Consider the following 25,470-nt stretch of genomic DNA (forward strand, 5'->3'; position numbering starts at 1 on the left):
AAAGTGTCATTTTCTGCTAACTTGTGACAAAAATAAAATCTTCTATGAACTCACCATACTCCTAACGGAATACCTTGGGGTGTCTTCTTTCTAAAATGGGGTCATTTGTGGGGTTCCTATACTGCCCTGGCATTTTAGGGGCCCTAAACCGTGAGGAGTAGTCTTGAAACCAAATGTCGCAAAATGACCTGTGAAATCCTAAAGGTACTCATTGGACTTTGGGCCCCTTAGCGCACTTAGGGTGCAAAAAAGTGCCACACATGTGGTACCGCTGTACTCAGGAGAAGTAGTATAATGTGTTTTGGGGTGTATTTTTACACATACAGATGCTAGGTGGGAGAAATATCTCTGTAAATGACAATTATTTGATTTTTTTTACACACAATTGTCCATTTACAGAGAGATTTCTCCCACCCAGCATGGGTATGTATAAAAATACACCTCAAAACACATTATACTACTTCTTCTGAGTACGGCGATACCACATGTGTGACACTTTTTTGCAACCTAGGTGCGCTAAGGGGCCTAACGTCCTATTCACAGGTCATTTTGAGGCATTTGGATTCTAGACTACTCCTCACGGTTTAGGGCCCCTAAAATGCCAGGGCAGTATAGGAACCCCACAAGTGACCCCATTTTAGAAAGAAGACACCCCAAGGTATTCCGTTAGGGGTATGGTGAGTTCATAGAAGATTTTTTTTTTGTCACAAGTTAGCGGAAAATGACACTTTGTGAAAAAAAAAAACAATACATATCAATTTCCGCTAACTTGTGACAAAAAATAAAATCTTCTATGAACTCACCATACTCCTAACGGAATACCTTGGGGTGTCTTCTTTCTAGAATGGGGTCATTTGTGGGGTTCCAATACTGCCCTGGCATTTTAGGGGCCCTAAACCGTGAGGAGTAGTCTTGAACCCAAATGTCTCAAAATGACCTGTGAAATCCTAAAGGTACTCATTGGACTTTGGGCCCCTTAGCACAGTTAGGCTGCAAAAAAGTGTCACACATGTGGTATCGCCGTACTCAGAAGAAGTAGTATAATGTGTTTTGTGGTGTATTTTTACATATAACCATGCTGGGTGGGAGAAATATCTCTGTAAATGACACATTTTTGATTTTTTTTACACACAATTGTCCATTTACAGAGAGATTTCTCCCACCCAGCATGGGTATGTGTAAAAATACACCACAAAACACATTATACTACTTCTCCTGAGTATGGCGATACTACATGTGTGACACTTTTTTGCAGCCTAGGTGCGCTAAGGGGCCCAACGTCCTATTCACAGGTCATTTTGAGGCATTTGTTTTCTAGACTACTCCCTACGGTTTAGGGCCCCTAAAATGCCAGGGCAGTATAGGAACCCCACAAGTGACCCCATTTTAGAAAGACAACACCCCAAGGTATTCCGTTAGGGGTATGGTGAGTTCATAGAAGATTTTATTTTTTGTCACAAGTTAGTGAAAAATGACATTTTATGTGAAAAAAACAATAAAAATCCAATTTCCGCTAACTTTTGACAAAAAATAAAATCTTCTATGAACTCATCATACACCTAACAGAATACCTTGGGGTGTCTTCTTTCTAAAATGGGGTCACTTGTGGGGTTCCTATACTGCCCTGGCATTTTACGGGCCCAAAACTGTGAGTAGTCTGGAAACCAAATTTCTCAAAATGACTGTTCAGGGGTATAAGCATCTGCAAATTTTGATGACAGGTGGTCTATGAGGGGGCAAATTTTGTGGAAACGGTCATAAGCAGGGTGGCCTCTTAGATGACAGGATGAATTGGGCCTGATCTGATGGATAGGAGTGCTAGGGGGGTGACAGGAGGTGATTGATGGGTGTCTCAGGGGGCGGTTAGAGGGGAAAATAGATGCAATCAATGCACTGGGGAGGTGATCGGAAGGGGGTCTGAGGGGGATCTGAGGGTTTGGCCGAGTGATCAGGAGCCCACACGGGGCAAATTAGGGCCTGATCTGATGGGTAGGTGTGCTAGGGGGTGACAGGAGGTGATTTATGGGTGTCTCAAGGTGTGATTAGAGGGGGGAAATAGATGCAAGCAATGCACTAGCGAGGTGATCAGGGCTGGGGTCTGAGGGCGTTCTGAGGTGTGGGCGGGTGATTGGGTGCCCGCAAGGGGCAGATTAGGGTCTAATCTGATGGGTAACAGTGACAGGTGGTGATAGGGGGTGATTGATGGGTAATTAGTGGGTGTTTAGAGGAGAGAAGAGATGTAAACACTGCACTTGGGAGGTGATCTGATGTCGGATCTGCGGGCGATCTATTGGTGTGGGTGGGTGATCAGATTGCCCGCAAGGGGCAGGTTAGGGGCTGATTGATGGGTGGCAGTGACAGGGGGTGATTGATGGGTGGCAGTGACAGGGGGTGATTGATGGGTGATTGACAGGTGATCAGTGGGTTATTACAGGGAATAACAGATGTAAATATTGCACTGGCGAATTGATAAGGGGGGGGGGGTCTGAGGGCAATCTGAGCGTGTGGGCGGGTGATTGGGTGCCCGCAAGGGGCAGATTAGGGTCTAATCTGATGGGTAACAGTGACAGGTGGTGATAGGGGGTGATTGATGGGTAATTAGTGGGTGTTTAGAGGAGAGAATAGATGTAAACGATGGATTTGGGAGGTGATCTGATGTCGGATCTGCGGGCGATCTATTGGTGTGGGTGGGTGATCAGATTGCCCGCAAGGGGCAGGTTAGGGGCTGATTGATGGGTGGCAGTGACAGGGGGTGATTGATGGGTGGTAGTGACAGGGGGTGATTGACAGGTGATCAGTGGGTTATTACAGGGAAGAACGGATGTAAATAATGCACTGGCGAATCGATAAGGGAGGGGGGGGTTGAGGGCAATCTGAGCGTGTGGGCGGGCGATTGGGTGCCCGCAAGGGTCTAATCTGATGGGTAACAGTGACAGGTGGTGATAGGGGGTGATTGATGGGTGATTGATGGGTAATTAGTGGGTGTTTAGAGGAGAGAATAGATGTAAACGATGGATTTGGGAGGTGATCTGATGTCGGATCTGCGGGCGATTTATTGGTGTGGGTGGGTGATCAGATTGCCCGCAAGGGGCAGGTTAGGGGCTGATTGATGGGTGGCAGTGACAGGGGGTGATTGATGGGTGGCAGTGACAGGGGGTGATTGACAGGTGATCAGTGGGTTATTACAGGGAAGAACGGATGTAAATAATGCACTGGCGAATCGATAAGGGGGGGGGTTGAGGGCAATCTGAGCGTGTGGGCGGGCGATTGGGTGCCCGCAAGGGTCTAATCTGATGGGTAACAGTGACAGGTGGTGATAGGGGGTGATTGATGGGTGATTGATGGGTAATTAGTGGGTGTTTAGAGGAGAGAATAGATGTAAACGATGGATTTGGGAGGTGATCTGATGTCGGATCTGCGGGCGATTTATTGGTGTGGGTGGGTGATCAGATTGCCCGCAAGGGGCAGGTTAGGGGCTGATTGATGGGTGGCAGTGACAGGGGGTGATTGACGGGTGATTGACGGGTGATTGATGGGTGATTGATGGGTGATTGACAGGTGATCAGGGGGGATAGATGCATACAGTACACAGGGGGGGGGGAGGGTCTGGGGGGGTCTGGGGAGAATCTGAGGGGTGGGGGGGGGGTGATCAGGAGGGAGCAGGGGGCAGTTTAGGGACTAAAAAAAAAAATAGCGTTGACAGATAGTGACAGGGAGTGATTGATGGGTGATTAGGGGGGTGATTGTGTGCAAATGGTGGTCTGGGGGGTGGGCAGGGGGGGTCTGAGGGGTACTGTGGGCGATCAGGGGGCAGGGGGGGGCAAATCAGTGTGTTTGGGTGCAGACTAGGGTGGCTGCAGCCTGCCCTGGTGGTCCCTCGGACACTGGGACCACCAGGGCAGGAGGCAGCCTGTATAATACACTTTGTAAACATTACAAAGCGTATTATACGCTTCCTATCCGGGGATCGTCGGGTTAACAACCCGCCGGCGCTTCCGATTGGCCGGCGGGTTGACGTCGCGGGTGGGCGGAGCCTATTGCCGGTGGATGCGCGCGCATCCCAGCGCGCGATCCCCGGCCAGAGAGTGCCCCAGGACCTGACGCCAATCTGCGTTACGTGGTCCTGGGGCTGCCACTTTGCCGCCGCCAATATGAAGTAGGCGGTCGGCAAGTGGTTAAAGAGGAATGAATCCCAGCATTTCTTTTTTGCTCTAAAAAATTATTTACAGCATATTATATACAACCAGCATTTTTTTTTTACTATAACAGCACACAAAGGGTTGCACACAGGACTTAAAAGTTCATTGTAGAGAAATCTGGACGCATCTGAAGTTTAGATAATGTTATCTTGTGTTTATTTAATTGTATCAAGTAAGGAATGTGACACATTCTCTGACTGTGGAGAATATCATGGGCACAGATAGACACTCAAAGCATTTCTGCCTTCAATACATAATGAATAAAACCAGTTATGAATAAAAAGTCAGCTCTCTAAGCAAAAAAATACTTTAGGGACCTTGTAATTTCTAAATGAATAATAATAAATATGCACAAATGCAAATATGATAACCGTATGGCATATAAAAAATAGGAAAACATGTTTTTATTGAATATTATGTCAGGGTTTTATATCGCTTTAATTTAAAAAATCAGGGCCTTTCCCCATCATTTATTTTCTTCTATATTAGCATTTTCGAGATTAAAAACAACAATAATTTGGGCATCAGAGATCATTTAGCACAATTTAAAGGGATACTGTAGGGAGGTCGGGGGAAAATGAGTTGAAGTTACCCGGGGCTTCTAATGGTCCCCCGCAGACATCCTGTGCCCGCGCAGCCACTCACTGATGCTCCGGCCCCGCCTCCGGTTCACTTCTGGAATTTCAGACTTTAAAGTCTGAAAACCACTGCGCCTGCGTTCCCGTGTCCTCGCTCCCGCTGATGTCACCAGGAGCCAGTATGGTCTGTGCCTGCGCCGTGTGCTCCTGGTGGCATCAGGGGAAGCGAGGACATGTCAACGCAGGCGCAGTGGTTTTCAGACTTTAAAGTCTGAAATTCCAGAAGTGAACCTGGAGGCGGGGCCAGAGCATCGGGGAGTGGCTGCGCGGGCACAGAATGTCTGCAGGGGACCATTAGAAGCCCCGGGTAACTTCAACTCATTTTCCCCCGACCCCCTACAGTATCCCTTTAACAACTCTGTTAGTAAGTAAATGCATTTATTTTAATACAGAAATGATATTTAAACCTACAAGGCAAAAAAAAGGACATTACGGACAGTAGCTTCCAAAAAAGGGATAGTTATGAGCTCTGTACGATGCCACTTCTATATGGACTGATCATAATTTCTAGCATTGTAGAGAGAAATTCCAATCCGTAAGAAGCTGAAAGGAAAGGACTAAAGCTTTGTCTTGGTTTCTTTGTTAATCCATTTCATGTAATCTTTAGTCAGGAGAGTGTAGACATCAGAGCCATTGGGGACTCCGCACAGGATGGATCCAAAGGACATCACACCTTTAAGAAAGCCTCCACAGATGAGCGGACCTCCAGCATCTCCCTGAAATACACACAGATGGTCACTTCTGCCAATAAATATTCAACCAACAATTTTCATGTACTGTAGTACTCATATAGTGCTTCTGCAGCTACAGAGTGTATAGCAGTGACAAGCGAAAATGTGAATATTCTTTTCGCATTATTGTTTGCAAAAATAATGTTAAATTCTATTGATTGAAAATGCCACCGAAAATAAGTTTTGATATTCATTGCGTTTTTTGTGTGAATTTTGCGGTAAAAATCTCTGCAGTGAAAATAATGTTTTTCTGCATTCCCTCTGTAAAATAACAAGCTAAAATAGCTTGTTAAAATAGCATTGCTGATACGAAAATGACTTTGACAAAAATTTGCAAGCAAGTATATAGGCATGTATAGAGGCCTTCATAAATCAGGTCCAGCATGTATCAGGTAGGAGCTCATAGCCAGTGGTGTCTGAAGGGGGTGGTGGCAGGAGCGGCCCTACCCGGGTCTCAGTGTGCAGGGGGTTAATATTGCCCTGAACCTCCCCTGCTGGTTAAGCTGCCTAGGCCCTGGGGCAATGCTGCTTGGTCACCTGCAGCCCCCCCTCCCTGCTGCTTTACCTTCTCTGCCCCGGATCCCCCTCCACTATCTGGTTGCATACTTCACACCACAGATCGACGGCAAGCGTTGCCCAGTAACAGCGTTGTATACAGGAAGTAAACAGATGTCACTTCCTGTATACAGAGCCATTAATGGGCACTGCTCGCGGCTTCCTCGTTGCAGATCACCGCTGACCTGCAGTGTGAAGTATGCCGCCGGGTAGTGGTAGGGGACCTAGGCTTTCTGGAGGAGGACATCGAGAGGCAGCAGAGGATGTAAGGCAGTGGGGGGGGGGGGGGGGGGATTGGGGAATTTGAGAGATTTACTGGGCTACCTATACTGCAGGCACCTATTCCAGGTTACCTATACTGCAGGCAACTATTCCAGGCTACTTATACTGGGGCAACAATTCCAGGCTATCTATAATGCAGGCAACTATTCCAGGCTGCTTATACTGGGGGCAACTATTCCAGGCTAGCTATACTGGGGGCAACTATTCCAGGCTACCTATACTGGGGGCAACTATTCCAGGCTTCCTTTACTGGGGTACCAACACCTAGCATTACCCTCGTTTTTAGCACACCACACTCACTCCTTTCCTTTTGGGGGGGGATGTCATTTCTTATCTAGCACCGGGTGTCAAATGCCCTAAGTACTCCACTGTTCATAGCAGCAGGAAGCCATTTATAAAAGCAGAGATGTTCTGCATTATTGTCACATAGGGAGATACAATTGTCGCAATGTATTCTTAGCACAGATCCAGAGAACTAATCTAACCCAAATCTTCTTTAACCACTTCACCACTGAGGGGTTTTTACCCTTTAGGACCAGAGCAATTTTCGCCTGTCAGCGCTCCTCCATTTCTTTTGCTAATAACTTAATCACAGCTAATCACAACACCATGCTCGATATCTTGTTTTTTTGCCACCAATTAGGCTTTCTTTGGGAGGTACATTATGCTAAGAATTATTTTATTCTAAACACATTTTAATTGGAATAATAATAAAAATTAATTATTTCTCCGTTTTTGGCCATTATAGTGTTAAAATAAAACGTTCTACTGTGGATAAAACCCACACATTTTATTTGCCCATTTGTCCCGGTTATTGCAACGTTTAACATTTGTAACTAGTACAATGTATGGCGCCAATATTTTATTTGAAAATAAAGGTGCATTTTTTATAAGCCCGCAAATAAAAAAACAACAGTAATATACCCCCTTGATATAATTATTAAAAAAAGTTCAGTCCCTTAGGCAACTATTATATAACTATATATATATATTTAAATGTTTTGGTACTATGGGGGAGGTGGGAGGGAAATAGTTAATTTGAAATGTAAGTATAGGTGTTTTTATTAAATAAAATGTTTTTTGATGTAGTTTTACTATTGGGCCACAAGATGTTCTCAGTGATTATTTCTGATTCACATGCGTAAGTACGTGAATCGGAAGTAATGCGTGCACTGTAACAACAGATACAATGAATCCCGGCATCTGATAGAAAACTTGTAAAATGTAAAATACATGTAAAAACATACAAATAAGAAGTACTGTACATTTCTTCCTTGGTAAAATAAGCCGTAATTACTTTCTCCTATGTTCCTGTGACTTACAGTAGGTAGCAGAAATCTGGCAGAGCCCACAGGTTTTGGACGAGCCTATATCCTCATGGGGGATTCTCAGAGTTTTGTTTAGCACTTGCTCTGTCCAACTGCCAAACAAGTTTACAGTGAGCAGGGAGGCTGTCCAGTATCATTGTATAAATCATTTTCAAGGAATGTCTTTATAAAGAATAAATGCCTTGCTGAGAATCCCCCATGAAGAGGTGGACTAGTCCAAAACCTGTCAGTTCTGTCAGATTTCTACTACCTACTGTAAGTGACTGCAACATAGGGGAAAAGTAATTTATGGCTCATTTTACTATGGAAGAAACATACTTTTTATTTGTATGTGTTTACATGTATTTTAAATTTTATGATTTTCGAAATAGTGGTCCTTTAACCATTTATGCCGCCTGGACGTGATCCTCACGTCCAGGCGGCTACTGCAGTGATGCAGTGCTGCTGCGTGCTTCGGCATGCCATCGCGTACGCTCCCACGTGCCCCCATGCCGCCCCCCGGTGGCCCGGTGATCATTGAATGGGAACATGGTTCCCGTTCATTGATCTAAGTCCCCAGCAGAAAAAACGAAAGCTTCTCATCAGAGGCCGCGGTTTTTCTGAAAAAAAAAAAGTTTCCCATTCTCTATATGGTTCCTGGAAGTGAGAAGGACTGAAATAAAAAAATCTCACTGTGGCCATCTTGTTGCCAAATAGTAAAACTACATCTACATACATTTTTTTAATAGAATAAACACACATTATACCACACCAAAAATTACCCAAATAAAATTTTTAATGAAAAAAAAAAATTACTATTAAAAAAAACCATAAATAGTAACCTAAGGGTCTGAACTTTTTAAATGTGCATGTGAAGAGGGTATATTATGACCATTTTTTAAATTATAAGCTTGTAAATAGTGATGGACGCAAAAATGAAAAAATGCACCTTTATTTCCAAATAAAATATTGGCGCCATACATTGTGATAGGGACAAAATTTAAATGGTGTAATAACCGACACAACTGGGCAAATAAAATACATAGATTTTAATGATGGTAGCATGTATTATTTTTTATTTTTTAATGCATTTAGAAAAAATTAATTCTTAGCAAAATGTACCACCCAAAGAAAGCCTAATTGGTGGCAGAGAAAACTAGTGATAAAGTTATTGGCAAATGAATGGGAGGTGAAAATTGCTCTGTTGCATAAGGTGAAAAATCCCCCGTGGGCTGAAATAGTTAATACTCAATTTCACTAATGTTAAAAGTTTTACAAAACAAAATTTTCTTCAAGCAAATAAATTCATTATAAAGGCAATTGAAAAAAACACACAGAATATTCCAGCAGTAGGGACATGGTTGTGATACTCACATTACAGAATCCCTTGGCTTCATCCATTCCACTGGTGCACATCATGCCCTTTGTAATTGCCACTGTTGGCTTCCACTTGGAGGCACACACCTTCCTGTCTATGACCGTTACTCTGGCTTCCATTAATTTGTCGGAGTTGTAGGAATTTCTATTGCTGGTCCTCCCCCAACCTGCTATGTCACAGACACTGCCAGGTTTAATATCTGGAAAGCTTTCAGGGAACCGGGTGACATTCACGGCTCTGGTCAACACTGCTTTGTCTGATAGCTTGAAAGAAAAAAGTAGTCAGTTGGATTAGAGAGAGGGAAAATTGTTGTGAAATTTGCAGAATGATTTTAGGAAGATTAGGGATTTCAGACCCTGCCTAAAACTTTGTGAGCTGTCACATGGGGAGGAGAGGAGGAACAGTGGGTTGACCTTCAGCACTGGGCAATCTGCAGAGTGGGGGAGAAAAGTGAAGACTGAACCCTTGTGTGCCAAATCCCTAAACAATGTCATAGGGCAGCTGTGCGCGTGCCATAATCTCAGCCAAGATGGTCCAGAATGAATCGTACAGCTAAGTTTTCTCTAGGGTGTATGTGAGGCTTTAAAGAATACATGAGATGAACAAATGGACTAAAATTGTTTACCTATATTTGTGCAGCTTGTCTAGCAGTTGAGGACAGCGTCCCCCTTTACCCTCCATTTCCCTTGGTTTGCTTATACAACAGTCCCTACTAGGCTCTGTCACCGGTTGTGACCTCTGAACCGGTAGATGCTCTCAGCATTCTCCCCACGGCTCCTACCTCCCCACGGTTCATGCAGTCACAGCACTCACAGAATGTGGGAAGCCTGGCCCCAGATGCACATGGAACAAACTGTGCAGATGCCGGACCTTGGAAGAGCACCTACCCTACATTTGGGTAAAAGGTCCTGACCGAATTTTTGCAAGCACAAGTGGCAGATTCTTGCCTTAAGCAGGCTTTGCCTTGAAAAAAGGACCCTGGGTGGTCCTGAAACATTGGTTTCTATGAAGCAATAATTGCTTGGGCGGAGTCGGAGGACGTGCACACTGATGTCATACTAGGAAGTGGGGTGATTGAGGCAACGTGTGGCTCTGTGTTCTGCGGCCAGAGCGTTTCATGTGCAACATGATCCCCTATATGGCTGCTTTTATCTAATAAATTTGGATACTCGTCTATTGGAGCATAGTGCATCCTTGGCTGACCGACATTTGTGATACACATATATACAAGACGCGCTTCTGGTGAGTGTGGCCACATGGGGGGAGCTTGACCCTTATCCTTCTCAAGGTGGTGGCTAGAGATGCAGCGAACGGTTCGCCGGCGAACAGTTCCAGGCGAACTTTGGGGGTTCGCGTTCGCCTGGACCAAGCGAACTTTTGCGGAAGTTCGATTTGCCCCATAATGCACTATGAGGGTCAACTTTGACCCTCTGCATCACAGTCAGCAGGCACATTGTAGCCATTCAGGCTACACTAAGCCCTGGAGCCCCCCCACCCTTATATAAGGCAGGTTTGCCGGCCATTACACCCACTCGTGTGCCTGCTAGAGACAGACTAGGGACAGCTGCTGCAGACTTGTTCTCCTAGGGAAAGATTAGTTAGGCTCTTGGCTTGCTCCTGGCTGATTGTTATTGCTAAAATAGCACCCATCAACAGCTCTTTTGAGAGCTCTAATGTTTTCCTGATGTGTTTTTTTTTGTGTGTGTGTTGCTCACTGACATTATACAGCCCTATCTGTTGCAGCTGGACCTTGGTAATTGTTATTACTGTACCAGCCAGGCCCTGCCTAACTATCTATACTGGGACACCTACCTATGCCTACCTAACTACTGGGGCACCTACTTACCTATACGGGGACACCTACCTATACTAGGGGACCTACCTATGCCTACCTACCTATACTGGGTCTCCTACCTATGCCTAGCTAACTACTGGGTCTCCTACCTATGTCTAGCTAACTACTGAGGCACCTACCTATGCCTACCTACCTATACTGGGACTTCTACCTATGCCTACCTACCTATACTGGGACTCCTACCTATGCCTAGCTAACAACTGGGACACCTACCTATGCCTACCTACATACAAGAAGATAATAAGGTTGTTGCTTCATTGTGGACATACCAAATTTGATCAGCTGGACAGTCACTGCTGTTCTATCATTGAGCTACCACAGCCCGGCGACCATATGGGCTTGAAAACCGCCACAGCCTACACTCTCGCCATGTTGCGCATCAGTCCAGCACGGCCGTCACTACGCAAAGAGCTGTTTGCGGTGCGTTACACAGTGAGTTTGGTGTGTCAGTGTGAAGCAGAACTCTAATTACACTCCTTGATTGATGTATACACATGCAAGATGTTTTAAGCACTTTAGGCCTGCAATTTAGCATTCAATGTGATTTCTGCCCTTAAAACGCTGCTTTGCGTCACATCCAGATTTTTCCCCGGGACTTTGGGCATGTATCCCACTCCGCCATGCCCCCCTCCAGGTGTTAGACCCCTTGAAACATCTTTTCCATCACTTTTGTGGCCAGCATAAATTTTTCTATTTTTCAAAGTTCGCATCCCCAATGAAGTCGGGGTTCGCGAACCGAAAATCGAAGGTTCGCGACATCTCTAGTGGTGGCACTACCCCCAGGAGTGATGCATGGGGTGGAAGTTGTACCTTATTCTGGGCAATACTTGGCACTATGTACATATTTTTTTTATTGTTGTACACGGTAAAACTTCCATAGTGGAATATTGATGCGCAGTGATTGTGCCTATAGACTATGAAGCAATAATTGTTACTGATCCAGTTATGAGTGAGAGACAACTTTGCTCTCACTCAGCATAAAATACATTTGGTATTAATATTTTTATTTCAGTATGTTTTTGTAGTACCCCCCACCCCATTTTATTAATAAACCATGAATGAGCAGATTGTGCTGCCAGCAAGGAAAGGCCACTGATTGCAGTTCATGCTTCGACCCTAAGCATTTGTAGAGTACTGTGTGTGTTTGTATGGGACAGTTCTTGAAAATTATTTCCACTATTGTATCCTCTCAGAAAAAGGTATAGATAACTGAACCAGATTCTGGTACTGTTTGATCATATTCTGAATAAGGGGACAATTAGATTATCATTTCTCGTGACGGGTGAATAGTAAGTGCTTGCTATGGGATATTTCTCTGCTTTCTGTGTTTTCACCTGTAGAAGTTGGAGGTTGTTCGTCTTTTTCTTGTAATTATATTTCCGATGGGGAACTGATTTTTTCACTCTGAATTGTTGTCTGTGTTTGTCTTTAATAGCCTTTATGGAGTGAATACCGAGGTCAACAGTGGTGGTTTTATCCCTGAAAATTCACAACAGAACTGATGTGAGTAAATTGATTGATTCATGTAATAGGATGAGATATTAGATATGAAAAACAGGTCAGAACATCAGTTTATGAAGTGACTTAAAGAGGACTTGTAACGACAAAACGGCCCCTGGGGGGGATACTCACCTCGGGTGGGGGAAGCCTCAGGATCCTAATGAGGCTTCCCACGCCGTCCTGCGTCCCTCGGGGGTCTCGCTGTAGCCCTCCGTACAGCCGTGACGCAATATTTACCTTCCTGGCTCCTGCGCAGGCGCTCTGATGGCTGTCGGCGCCGAAGTAGGCGGAAATACCCGATCGCCGTCGGGTCTGCTCTACTGCGCAGGCGCAAGTTTCCGGCGCCTGCGCAGTAGAGCGGACCCGACGGAGATCAGGTATTTCCGTCTATTTCCGTGCCGAAAGTCGCCACAGCGTCCCCGCTGGAGCCAGCAAAGGTAAATATTGAAGCTACAGTCGGCTCTGTCGCCGGCTGTTCGGAGGGCTGCAGCGAGACCCCCGTGGGACAGAGGACGGCGTGGGAAGCCTCATTAGGATCCGGAGGCTTTCCCCACCCGAGGTGAGTACACCCCAGGGGAGGTTTTTGTTGTTACAGAGTCTCTTTAAAGGACAATCATCAATAACCAAATGTTCTAAAATGACTATGTACAAATTATGTCTAAGCAGCTGTGTAAGCATTTTCCTACTTTTCATGTTAAACATCAGAGGCAAAAGATGTAATTCATTGTGTGTAGATTTTAGCTGCATTGGCATGATTTATTAGCAAAGGGAGTCAGTGCTTTGATGCAAAAAAAAGCACTGGCTGTATTGTCACTTTTCACACATTCTACAGTACAGCAAAAAAAAAAAAAAAAAAAAAAAAAAACTTTAGTACCGTATGTAAATCCTGCTTTGGTATCAGATTTCACACACAATAGAGAATGTTTATTTATGCTGAAAATAAATACATTTTTGCCTGCTAGTTCAGGTCAGTGCATTATTCTCCTCAGACAGCCAACCTTGAATCAGCTATTCAGAGAGACAAAACTACAACTGCAGTTTAGACCTGTCTTCTGCTAAAGATATAAAGTACACACAGGGTTAACAGATGTAGGAAGAGGCATTCCCAGAAGATTCACTGATCCTATGCCCTGGTCTGACACCACTCCATGAAAGGAATGTGATAACATTAAATGTAAGAGATAAACAGGGGGACAGATACAGCAGGAACCCTCACACAAGCTATCCTTGGCCCAGTTTAACCACTTAAGGACCAGGGTATTTTCTTCTGATCGGTGCTGCGTGGACTCTCCAGCCCGCAGCACCGATCAGGAAATAGCCAGGGCGATCAGACTTCCCCCCCCTTTTTTCCCCACTAGGGGGATGTCCTGCTGGGGGGGTCTGATCGCCGCCGGCTACCCGCACTTTCCGGGGGGGGCTCTTCAAAGCCCCCCTCCGGAGCGCTTTCCGCCCTCCCCGGCTTTCCCTCCCTCTCCCTTACCCTGTGAGTGGCGCAGGATGGAATTCCGTCCTGCGCCTGATAGGATAGGCTTCTGCCTATCAGATGCCGGCGATCCCCGGCCAATCAGAGGCCGGGGATCGCCGATCTACGTCACGGCGCTGCTGCGCAGCAGCGCCGTGTGATGTAAACAGCGGGGATTTCTTCCCCGGATGTTTACACTATGCGTGCGAGCCGCGATCGGCGGCTCGCACACTGTTCACGGAGACAGTCTCCGTGAACTAGCGTTTCCATGCTATACCACTAACGACCCGCCGACGCCTATCGGCGTTAGGCGGTCGTTAAGTGGTTAAAAAATATGTTAATCAATAGTTGTCTTCTACTAATGTCTAGGCACCAAATACTACAGACACCTTGAGAGGTCTTGTTGACCTTAGGAGCTTTGTTGTATCTACCACTTTATTATTATTATTTATTTATTTATTTATTCCATGGCACTTTTTAGAAGTAGTGGATTTCAGCCATGTAGTGTTACTTTCTAGAAAATAGTGAACAATATGTTTGAAACCTGGAACACTCTTATAAAGTTTGTTCATAGCTTTAAAAATGTGAATAGAAAAAAAGGCTAATAAATCATGATAAATAAATGTACAAATTTAAAAATCTACATGTATAGATCTAAAAAAATTCATTACATAAAGTCTTTTTCTTGTTTGTACTCTGCTTTGAAAATAGGTCCCTAAATGTTTGCAGTGTTTGAAGCTTCTTGACCAGTTTTGTAATATAATCATCTCAATGCGTGTGAAAGCAGGTTCATGTGTTGCCTACATGGTTGTTTTTTTCACACCTATCACTGGAAACTTCACACTTAGAGCTCATGAGGCTGAGAAAATATCTAGCCTGAGGAGTCAGGATGCTCTTTAGATGTACAAGATAGAAAAAGCAACTACTGTGCAAAGAAACTGATAAGGACATGATACACACTTGACAGTTATCATATCAAATATATGTGGAAGGCACCCAGATAGCTTGCAGATGTTTGCACGCTGCCCTTATCTTCTCCAAGGGCGACACTTGGTCCACTTTTATTAGGGAATTAATAATAACTTGAGAAATATGGGGGCACCCTTTGCTGTTTTTAGAAGTTGCAGCTTAGTAATATAATGCATCAGCGGACTAAGGGGCATAGTAACAAACCATGGGGCCTCTCAGGAACACTTTGATGTCCCCCTACATTCATTTACCCTTCTTCCTCACCCTTGGTGAATGCCATGGTAAAGAGACCCACATGCCAACAGTCATTTAACAAGTGGGTACACCCCAGACCTCCCCATAAAAGTGCAGCCATTAGGATTCCCCACATCTACAGCAAGAGTGGTCAAACAACACATGCTCCTGTATCAACAGGAAGTAAGGGCCCTCTGCAGCCCTGGGCTCGCCTGGAGCTGCTGCTCTGGTAATTGCTAGTTACACCTCTAAATTGGTTCACTTTATAATCAGAAGTCCTCATGTTCTCCTTATTAACCTCAGCTGCTTGCACAGCCAACTGAAGCCATGCCTTTCTTCTAAGGAGACCTTGATAGGTCTCAGTAGGGTGGTTTGTCTTAATCATTTTCTGCAAGCCCATTTGTCTAGTGATGACCACAAATTTTGCATAACCATAATTTTGCATCGTAATTTGCGATTACGATTCAAAATCGTAATGCAAAATTTCGGGTAAAAATTGTATTTCATTCCATTTGTAAATGTAATCAGGAACCGTAATATCACTATTTCTCATCATTTTTGCGTAATTTTGTGCCAAATTTAACGATTAATAGCAAAGCCCCCATACATATGTTACAGAGGGTGGGAACAAAGCAAAAAAATAAGGATTTTTAAAAATGGATTTTAAAAATGCAAAGGAAAATTGGTTTTTAAACTGCCATTTTTTCTGAGTTTGAAAAACATTTTTCCTTTGCATTTTTAAAATAGATTTTCTCAAAAACAACAAGCCCGTTTTGCAAAATTATATTTCTCGCCTTGTTCCCACCCTTCTCCTTAATATATGTAGCAATTTTGGAGATTATATTTTTAACTAAGTTACGCAAAAATTACAGAAAATTACACACGGATTACACAAAATCAGTTAAATGTCCAAATCCTAATTTTGAGTAATTAGCAGATTACAATCATCACTGTATTTCAAACTGACTGGGAATGACCAGGCAGCTGCAGGTTACTGAGGAGATTATGAGAATCTCTCAGGTTGTGTAATAGATATTTTTTAAATTATTTTGGAAAAAAAAAAACACTTTTCACACAACCTTATATGCATACTGGATTTAAAAGCGTAGTCTATTAAATCCATACGAAAACAACACCATAAACTAGGGCTTTGTCAAAATCAACTATGGTAAAAGGACACACTTGTGTGGTCTCCTACTCCTCCTTGTAATTTCATACAATATATAGAGTACATATTCAGCATATAGTATCAGTTGCTACTTACACTAGACATTCGGCTGCTGTGAGTACCCAGTCGGGTTTAATTAAAGTTCCTCCGCAGAAAGTTTTTCCTGGGGTCCTCACTAGAGCCATGTATGGCCTCAGTCTCGCTTCTCTCCCTCCCACAATCTCCATTGACTCATCTGTAATTAAAAAGGGTAAATAATCACATAATAATTCATAACGGAGCCATTGCCTGGCTAGAGATCGATTCTTCAGCACAGGATAAAATTGTGCCTACTATTTAATTTATGGCTTAAAGTGTACCAGAGATCAAATAAATGAAAGAATCAATACTTACCCAGGGCTTCTTCCAGCCCCATAAGCACATCTGAGTCCTCGCCGTCCTCCCGCGGTCTGCCGGTCAGCCGCAATCAGCCCCGGTAACTGGTTCACACTCGTCAGTGGTGGTCTTATGCACATGCGCAAAAGACCTCTACTGACGCAACTGAACCACTTACCTGATCTGATTGCGGCTGACTGGCAGACCACAGGAGGACGGTGAGGGTCACGTGCTTATGGGGCTGGAGGAAGCCCAGGGTAAGTATCAATTCTTTCTATTATTTGGTCTTTGTTTTACTTTAAGTACTTTAGGATACTCCATGATTTCCTACATTATTGTCTGGCAAAACATCTAGCATCTTCACAACACAAATGAGCACAATATGTGTGAGCTACCATTCATGCAAACAATGTTCAACTGCGACTCAGATTGGGTGTATTTTCATAGCTCAGGTGACTTTGTGTTAAAAAAAACCTGTAACAAAAAAAACCTCCCCAGGGTGGGGGAACCCTCTGGATCCTATTGAGGCTTCCCCCGTCCTCCTTGGTCCAGCAGCGGCAGCGATAAATCTCCCTGAACAGCGGGGATGTAAATATTTACCTTCCCGGCTCCAGTGCAGGCACAGTATCAGCTCTCCGCTCGGAGGTAGGCGGAAATAGCCGATCGATGTCGGCCCGCTCTACTGTGCAGGCGCAAGTCTCTTGTGCCTGCGCAGTAGAGTGGATCCGCCAGAGATCAGCTATTTTCGCCTACCTCCGTGCGGAGAGCCGCAACAGTGCCCCCACTGGAGCCAGGAAAGGTAAATAAATCTGCGCTTATCAGCACTTGTCAGGCTTGTCGAGGGAGGATTACCGGACACTTCGGGGGAGCCAGCACTGAATTGCTGGCAGCTACAGGGGAGGGGGAAGCCTCATTGGGACCCTGAGGCTTCTCCCTCCCGAGGTGAGTACCCCCCAAGGGAACTTTTTTTGTTACAGGTTCTCTTTAAAGTACCCCTGAACCAAGGGACCACCTATGAAATGAAGCCTACAGTGGGCTAGATTTACTTTTCAGAAGTATCCTGTCACTGCCCATTATCCTCGTGAGGTTCCCCGTTCCCCGTCCTTGGTCCTCATAACTTCTGTGCCTTCGGGAAAGTTCCTCTGAACTTATTCTGAACTACACCTGCATTAGTTTTGAACTGTGCCATAACGGTGAAATTAAGCACTTGTGGATGACCATATGCTTTTGTTGTGCTTGCATGGTTTGGAACTTGTGCCTGCACAGTTCAGAGTCACATGTCACTACTAGAGGGAGCTTCCTGGCTTTAGTATTCAACTGGAGGATCCTGTTGAATATGAAGAGGACTGGGGATTAGTGTTGGGCGAACAGTGTTCGCCACTGTTCGGGTTCTGCAGAACATCACCCTGTTCGGGTGATGTTCGAGTTCGGCCGAACACCTGACGGTGCTCGGCCAAACCGTTCGGCCACATGGCCGAACTAAGAGCGCATGGCCGAACGTTCCCCGAACGTTCGGCTAGCGCTGTGATTGGCCGAACGGGTCATGTGGTTCGGGCCCGAACGCGCTCTGATTGGCCGAACGGTCACGTGGTTCGGGTAAATAAATACCCGAACCACGTCATATCTCCGCCATTTGTCTGTGGGTTTAGCTTTGGGTAGGCAGGCAGGGTAGTTCGCTCTCCAGCCACGCTAGCCAGGGTCCCCCCCAGTCATTGTGTGTCGCTGCTGGGAACAGTAGTACACCGCTCGCTCAGCCACACTATATATAGCATTGTTTACTGCCACTGTGTACCTCGCTCAGCCACGCTATATATATAGCATTGTGTTTTCTGACACTCTGTGTACACGGCTTAGCCTGACTAATATAGCATTGTGTGTACTGCCACTGTGCACCTCGCTCAGCCACGCTATATATAGCATTGTGTGTACTGCCACTGTGCACCTCGCTCAGCCACGCTATATATAGCATTGTGTGTACTGCCACTGTGCACCTCGCTCAGCCACGCTATATATATAGCATTGTGTTTTCTGACACTCTGTGTACACGGCTTAGCCTGACTAATATAGCATTGTGTGTGCTGCCACTGTGCACCTCGCTCAGCCACGCTATATATAGCATTGTGTGTACTGCCACTGTGCACCTCGCTCAGCCACGCTATATATAGCATTGTGTGTACTGCCACTGTGCACCTCGCTCAGCCACGCTATATATAGCATTGTGTGTACTGCCACTGTGCACCTCGCTCAGCCACGCTATATATATAGCATTGTGTTTTCTGACACTCTGTGTACACGGCTTAGCCTGACTAATATAGCATTGTGTGTACTGCCACTGTGCACCTCGCTCAGCCACGCTATATATAGCATTGTGTGTACTGCCACTGTGCACCTCGCTCAGCCACGCTATATATAGCATTGTGTGTACTGCCACTGTGCACCTCGCTCAGCCACGCTATATATAGCATTGTGTGTACTGCCACTGTGCACCTCGCTCAGCCACGCTATATATATAGCATTGTGTTTTCTGACACTCTGTGTACACGGCTTAGCCTGACTAATATAGCATTGTGTGTACTGCCACTGTGCACCTCGCTCAGCCACGCTATATATAGCATTGTGTGTACTGCCACTGTGCACCTCGCTCAGCCACGCTATATATAGCATTGTGTGTACTGCCACTGTGCACCTCGCTCAGCCACGCTATATATAGCATTGTGTTTTCTGACACTCTGTGTACACGGCTTAGCCTGACTAATATAGCATTGTGTGTACTGCCACTGTGCACCTCGCTCAGCCACGCTATATATAGCATTGTGTTTTCTGACACTCTGTGTACACGGCTTAGCCTGGCTCTATAGCATTGTGTGTACTGCCACTGTGCACCTCGCTCAGCCACGCTATATATAGCATTGTGTTTACTGCCACTCTGTGTACACCGCTCAGCCAGACTATATACCGTTGTTTACTGACACTCTGTGTACACCGCTCAGCCAGACTATATACCATTGTTTACTGACACTCTGTGTACACGGCTCAGCCTGACTATAAAGCATTGTGTGTACTGCCACTGTGCACCTCGCTCAGCCACGCTATATATAGCATTGTGTTTTCTGACACTCTGTGTACACGGCTTAGCCTGACTATATAGCATTGTGTGTACTGCCACTGTGCACCTCGCTCAGCCACGCTATATATAGCATTGTGTTTACTGCCACTCTGTGTACACCGCTCAGCCAGACTATATACCGTTGTTTACTGACACTCTGTGTACACCGCTCAGCCAGACTATATACCATTGTTTACTGACACTCTGTGTACACGGCTTAGCCTGACTAATATAGCATTGTGTGTACTGCCACTGTGCACCTCGCTCAGCCACGCTATATATAGCATTGTGTTTTCTGACACTCTGTGTACACGGCTTAGCCAGACTATATAGCATTGTGTGTACTGCCACTCTGTGTACACCGCTCAGCCAGACTATATAGCATTGTGTTTACTTCCACTCTGTGTCTGCTGGGCCTGGGAACAGTAGTACACCGCTCACCCGCCACTGTATAGCATTGTGCTCTGTGTCGCTGCTGGGAATAGTGGTACTGTATAGCATTTCTGTACTGCCACTGTACTGCTGCCAGTCAGCGTGTACTGTAAGGATAAGTGAAATGAGGAAGAAATCCGGTGAAAGAGGAAGGGGCAAGGGAAGAGGTGTTTCCCCTGACGGTTCACGTACAGGCCACAGGGGAGCACCCAAGAAAACTAACTCAATACCGCCCATGTTGTCCAGGACAACAACCCTCACAAATCCAAAAGAACAGGACCAGATAATTACTTGGATGACCTCTCAAGCGTCCAGCAGTGGGTTAAGCAGCACCAGCACATCACGCACGAGGTCCGAGTCCTCAGCCAGTTACAAGGAGCCAGTGGGCACAAAGCTGACACAACCGGCAGCGACACCACGCACACAACTGCCAGATAACCAGTCCTATGAATTACCTCAGGACACAATGGGGTATTCGCAGGAGCTATTCCCAGCCCAACAAACTTCCACCTATGAAAGGTCAATGGAGGAACAGCCAGAAATGTTGTGCCCGGATTCACAACCATTAACTGTGGGAAATGCACCGCGCACTGAAATACAAGGCGAGTCCGAGGAGGACTCGGAAACCCAAATCCCAGAGCAAGTTGGGCAGGAGGGGTTGCAATTGCAGGAGGTCGGCCGACAAGATCTGGAAGACGACGTTGGAGTGAGCTGCGCAGAGGTTGTTCTGGGGAGCTCTAGTCCACGGCGGCGGCCCCCCACAATGACATATGACGAGTTTGAGGAGATGGAAGAGGAGGGTATGGACAATGTGGACAGAGACCCAGATTTTATTTGTGAACGAGAACATCGCCGTCGTAGCAGCAGCACAGATGAGTCTGTTGAAGAACCCACTGCTGCACGAGTTCGCCTTGTGCCACAAGGTAGGCGGAGCGCAATTTCAGGCACCACAAGCGTGGAAGTTAGAGTGAGAGGCAAAAGAGGAGGAAACAGAAATCGCCAGCAAGGAGGCAGGTGCTCCAAAGTCTGGGCTTTCTTTGAAGACTGCACTGAGGATGTTACCATGGCGATTTGCAAGGTGTGCAAGACTCGCCTGAGCAGGGGGAAAAGTATTAACAACCTCTCCACCACCAGCATGAGCCGCCACATGCTATCCAAACATCCCACTCTGTGGGCAAACGCGGCAGGACAGGGTACCAGCAACACTGCCTCCCTTGGGTTCACCAGACTCACCACCAGACCCGCCTCAGCAGCAGCAGTAGCCCAGCCATTGCGTGGTTCACAACATTCACAAACATCAGACGACGCTGACACTGTCACTTTCCGGAGTAGTGCTCTTGAGGTCTCCCAGTGTTCATCAAACACAACAACCAACAGCCCTTCCGTGTGCAGCGCTACGGTTCAGTTGTCTGTGTCGGAGATGTTTGAGCGCAAGAGGAAATTGCCAGCAAATGACCCCCGGGCCGTGGCAGTAACAGCCAGCATAGCCAAGCTTCTGGCCTGCGAAATGCTGCCATATCGAGTGGTGGAGACAAACAGCTTCAAGGGCATGATGTCAGTGGCCATCCCACGTTACGTGGTTCCCAGCCGCTACCACTTTGCGCGCTCTGCAGTGCCTGAGTTGCATGAGCACGTGGTCAGCAAAATAACCCGAAGCTTGAAGAATGCCGTTGCCTGCAAGGTTCACCTCACCACTGACACTTGGACGAGTGCGTTCGGCCAGGGTCGATACATCTCCCTTACCGCGCACTGGGTGAACCTTGTGGAGCCTGGCAGCGATTCCTCACCTGCTACGGCGCGGGTGTTGCCCACGCCGCAAACAGCTGCACCGCCGTCCCTCCCACTGGATAACAACAGCAGCACCTACCTCTCTGACTCCTTCTCCTCCAACGCATCTCAAAGCTGTACCTCATCCGGAAACGCTAACCCAGCAGCAGTAGGATCGTGGAAGCAGTGCAGCACAGCTGTTGGCATGCGTCAGCAAGCGTTGCTGAAGCTGATCTGCCTTGGGGATAAGCAGCACAGAGGGGAGGAAATTTGGAAGGGAATAAAGGAACAGACGGATTTGTGGCTGGCACCGCTGGACTTGAAACCGGGCATGGTTGTGTGTGATAATGGGAGTAATCTCATTTGCGCTTTAAGGTTGGCTAAGCTGACACACATCCCTTGCCTGGCGCACGTGATGAACCTAGTAGTTCAGCGGTTCCTGAGGACATACCCAGGCGTGGCCGATCTTCTGTTGAAGGTGCGTCGAGTGGCCAAACATTGTAGAAATTCCAGTACTGCTTCGGGGGCACTCGCCAAGATGCAGGAGCGCTTCAATCTCCCCCACCATCGCTTGCTGTGTGATGTCCCTACGCGCTGGAATTCTACGCTGCACATGCTAGCACGCTTTTGTGAGCAGAAGAGTGCAGTGGTCCAGTACATGACGGCGCAGTACCGAGGCGCATCCGGACAGCTGCCAAGCTTCTGTGGATCCGATTGGGCCAACATGTTGGACTTCTGCCAAGTCCTCCAAAATTTTGAGCAATCCACGTTGCTTGTGAGCAGTGACAACTCTTCAGTCAGCATTACCATACCACTGCTGTGTTTACTGAAGAGGTCAATGTTGAAAATCAAGGAAACAGCTGTCATGATGCAACTGGGGGAATCTGAAGGAGAAAACGATCAGCGTGATGGTACCAACATCAGGCCATCCGCCTCAGGGAACGCTGGCCCCAGCAGCTATGACGAAGAAGAGGAGGAGGAACAGCTGGAGTTGGAGCAGGAATTTCATGCCACCACTGACGAGGGCCAGAGCGGTGCACGTTGGACTTCCACAATTCAACGCGAATGGTCAGCAGAAGCAGACCAGGAGGAAGGTGACGACTATGATGCATCACAACAACTATCACAACGCTCACAAGAGGATGATGAGGATTCTGGTAGGACTCTGGCACACATGGCTCAATTCATGCTAGACTGCATTGAACGTGACCCACGCATTGTGCGCATTCTGGACAACACCAATTACTGGGTTTATACCCTTCTGGATCCACGGTACAAACACAATGTTCCAAAACTGCTTGAAGAAAGAGTCAGACAGGTCAAAATGGAAGAATACCAGCAGGCCCTTGTGGAGACTTTAGAGAGGAGATTGACATCCTCCCCCTCCTCTAGCCAGTTGTACGCAGACAGACTGACTTCCGCAAACCCAGGACGACCAGGAGGGCAGCAAACAACGCAAGCCGCAGCTAGTGCCCAAAAGGGAACGGTATCGGCAGTGTCCTTGGAGTGGGAAAATTTTCTGACACCCATGCAGCAGCAGCCCACTGAACAGCAAGCGTGCAGATCCACCTCCAACACCGATCGCCTGGAGAAGATGGTCAAGGACTACATGTCAGATGACGTAGCTGTGTCGAACAATCCATCTGCACCCTTCAACTATTGGGTATCGAAGCTAGACACCTGGCACGAACTGGCAATGTACGCAATAGAGGTGCTGGCTTGCCCGGCAGCCAGCGTTATGTCGGAACGTTGTTTCAGTGCTGCCGGAGGCATCATCACAGATCGGCGTATCCGCCTCTCCACAGAAAATGCAGACCGTCTGACTCAAATTAAAATGAATCAATCCTGGATTGGAAATGACTACGCAACACTCCAGGACCCCAACCAAGTAACATGACCAATGAACATCTGGGATGGTGTAGCATTTCCGGTCCCTGTTTATTGAACCTCTCATCTGTATTACATTTATGACTGCATGGCGGCAAAAAGCATTGCTGCTATATCCGCACGCTTTTTGTCCTCATGCAAGGCCTAGGTTGTTGTGTCTCAAAAACCGTGGCCTTCTCCTCCTGCGCCTGCTCCTGTTCCATCACGTCTGCTGCTGCTGGGTTAGCGTTGCCGCGTGGTCCCTGTTTATTGAACCACTTATCTTTATTACATTTATGACTGCATGGCGGTACAAAGCATGCTATCCGCACGCTTCTTGCCCTCATGCAAGGCCTGGGTTGTTGTGTCTCACAAAGCGTGGCCTTCTCCTCCTGCGCCTGCTCCTGTTCCATCACGTCTGCTGCTGCTGGGTTAGCGTTGCCGCGTGGTCCCTGTTTATTGAACCACTTATCTTTATTACATTTATGACTGCATGGCGGTACAAAGCATGCTATCCGCACGCTTCTTGCCCTCATGCAAGGCTTGGGTTGTTGTGTCTCACAAAGCGTGGCCTTCTCCTCCTGCGCCTCCTCCTGTTCCATCACGTGTGCTGCTGCTGGGTTAGCGTTACCGGTCCCTTTTCCTGGAACCTCTTATATGTATTACATTTATGACTGCATGCCGACAAAAAACATGTTACCTGTGCAAAGAAAACAGACATTTCCCGCATTTAAAAGACAGTTTTCCCTTTGAAACTTTAAAATCGATTTTCTCAAAAACTATAAGCTCTTTTTGCTAATTTTTTTTTCCTCTTGTACCCACTCCCAAGGTGCACATACCCTGTAAATTTGGGGTATGTAGCATGTAAGGAGGCTTTACAAACCACAAAAGTTCGGGTCCCCATTGACTTCCATTATGTTCGGAGTTCGGGTCGAACACCCGAACATCGCGGCCATGTTCGGCCTGTTCGGCCCGAACCCGAACATCTAGATGTTCGCCCAACACTACTGGGGATGTGGAACCAGTGGACTCGAAAAAATAAGCAGCAGCACCAGGACACTTTGGAAAAGTTAATGTAGCCCACCATAGGCTTCATTCATTTTTTTTTTCGTCTCCGGTTCATGGGTACTAGCACCATTCTCAACTCAGCTATCACCTGGAAAACCAGCTCTCAGTCTTCCAAGTTGTCTGCTTTTTCCTACAGGTTTTATAGATATGATCAACAGAAAATCTGTATTAGCAGCATACAGAGCATACAGGGGCACACTGTGCTGCTAATACAGATTTTCTGTCTCCATTTTGTCGAAGTTCATTGCATTGTGCAGGGCTGGTGTACCTGCAGGAGTCTGGCACCAGCATCCAGGTCTCAAGCTATGGACCTGAACTGGTAAGAAGTGTGGCTTTGTCTATTGTTATAGATATGATGCAAATATGCTGTCGGCCAAAAACCAGGATTCTTTGTAAACAAGCAATGTGGGTGGGAAGGTTGTCTATAGTCTATACTGATAATAAATGTTACATTCACAATGAATGATGAATGCAGAACAGGCATTATTAAAATACTTACAGTTTCCAGATTTTAGAACAACTACAGCAATAAATGAAAGCCAGAAGATCTTCATGTCTGCTTAGCCTCCCTCACAACC

The 25,470-nt window shown here is 46.3% G+C and overlaps 1 protein-coding gene across 1 annotated transcript; it reads right to left on the bottom strand.

Moving 5' to 3' along the window:
• Nucleotides 1–5,218: 5,218 nt before the first annotated feature.
• Nucleotides 5,219–25,470, bottom strand: LOC137558445 (granzyme A-like). The gene is made up of 5 exons (XM_068271742.1): nt 25,392–25,470; nt 16,375–16,513; nt 12,280–12,424; nt 9,087–9,353; nt 5,219–5,553 (listed from the first exon to the last, which is right to left on the bottom strand). The coding sequence occupies exons 1-5, from the start codon at nt 25,444–25,446 to the stop codon at nt 5,395–5,397; spliced, it is 765 nt and encodes a 254-aa protein (XP_068127843.1). The 5' UTR covers nt 25,447–25,470; the 3' UTR covers nt 5,219–5,394.

The sequence above is a fragment of the Hyperolius riggenbachi genome, chromosome 1, assembly GCF_040937935.1.
Source record: "Hyperolius riggenbachi isolate aHypRig1 chromosome 1, aHypRig1.pri, whole genome shotgun sequence".
Taxonomy (NCBI): Eukaryota; Metazoa; Chordata; class Amphibia; order Anura; family Hyperoliidae; genus Hyperolius; species Hyperolius riggenbachi.

Bases quoted from the DNA above. Each gene is read 5' to 3' on its own strand.
- LOC137558445 (XM_068271742.1), bottom strand. From the start codon at position 25,446: ATGAAGATCTTCTGGCTTTCATTTATTGCTGTAGTTGTTCTAAAATCT. The intron at 16,514-25,391 runs GTAAGTATTTTA...TTTTAATTACAG, and splicing joins TGTTCTAAAATCTGGAAACT to ATGAGTCAATGGAGATTGTG. The intron at 5,554-9,086 runs GTGAGTATCACA...TGTGTATTTCAG, and splicing joins AAGCCAAGGGATTCTGTAAT to GGAGATGCTGGAGGTCCGCT.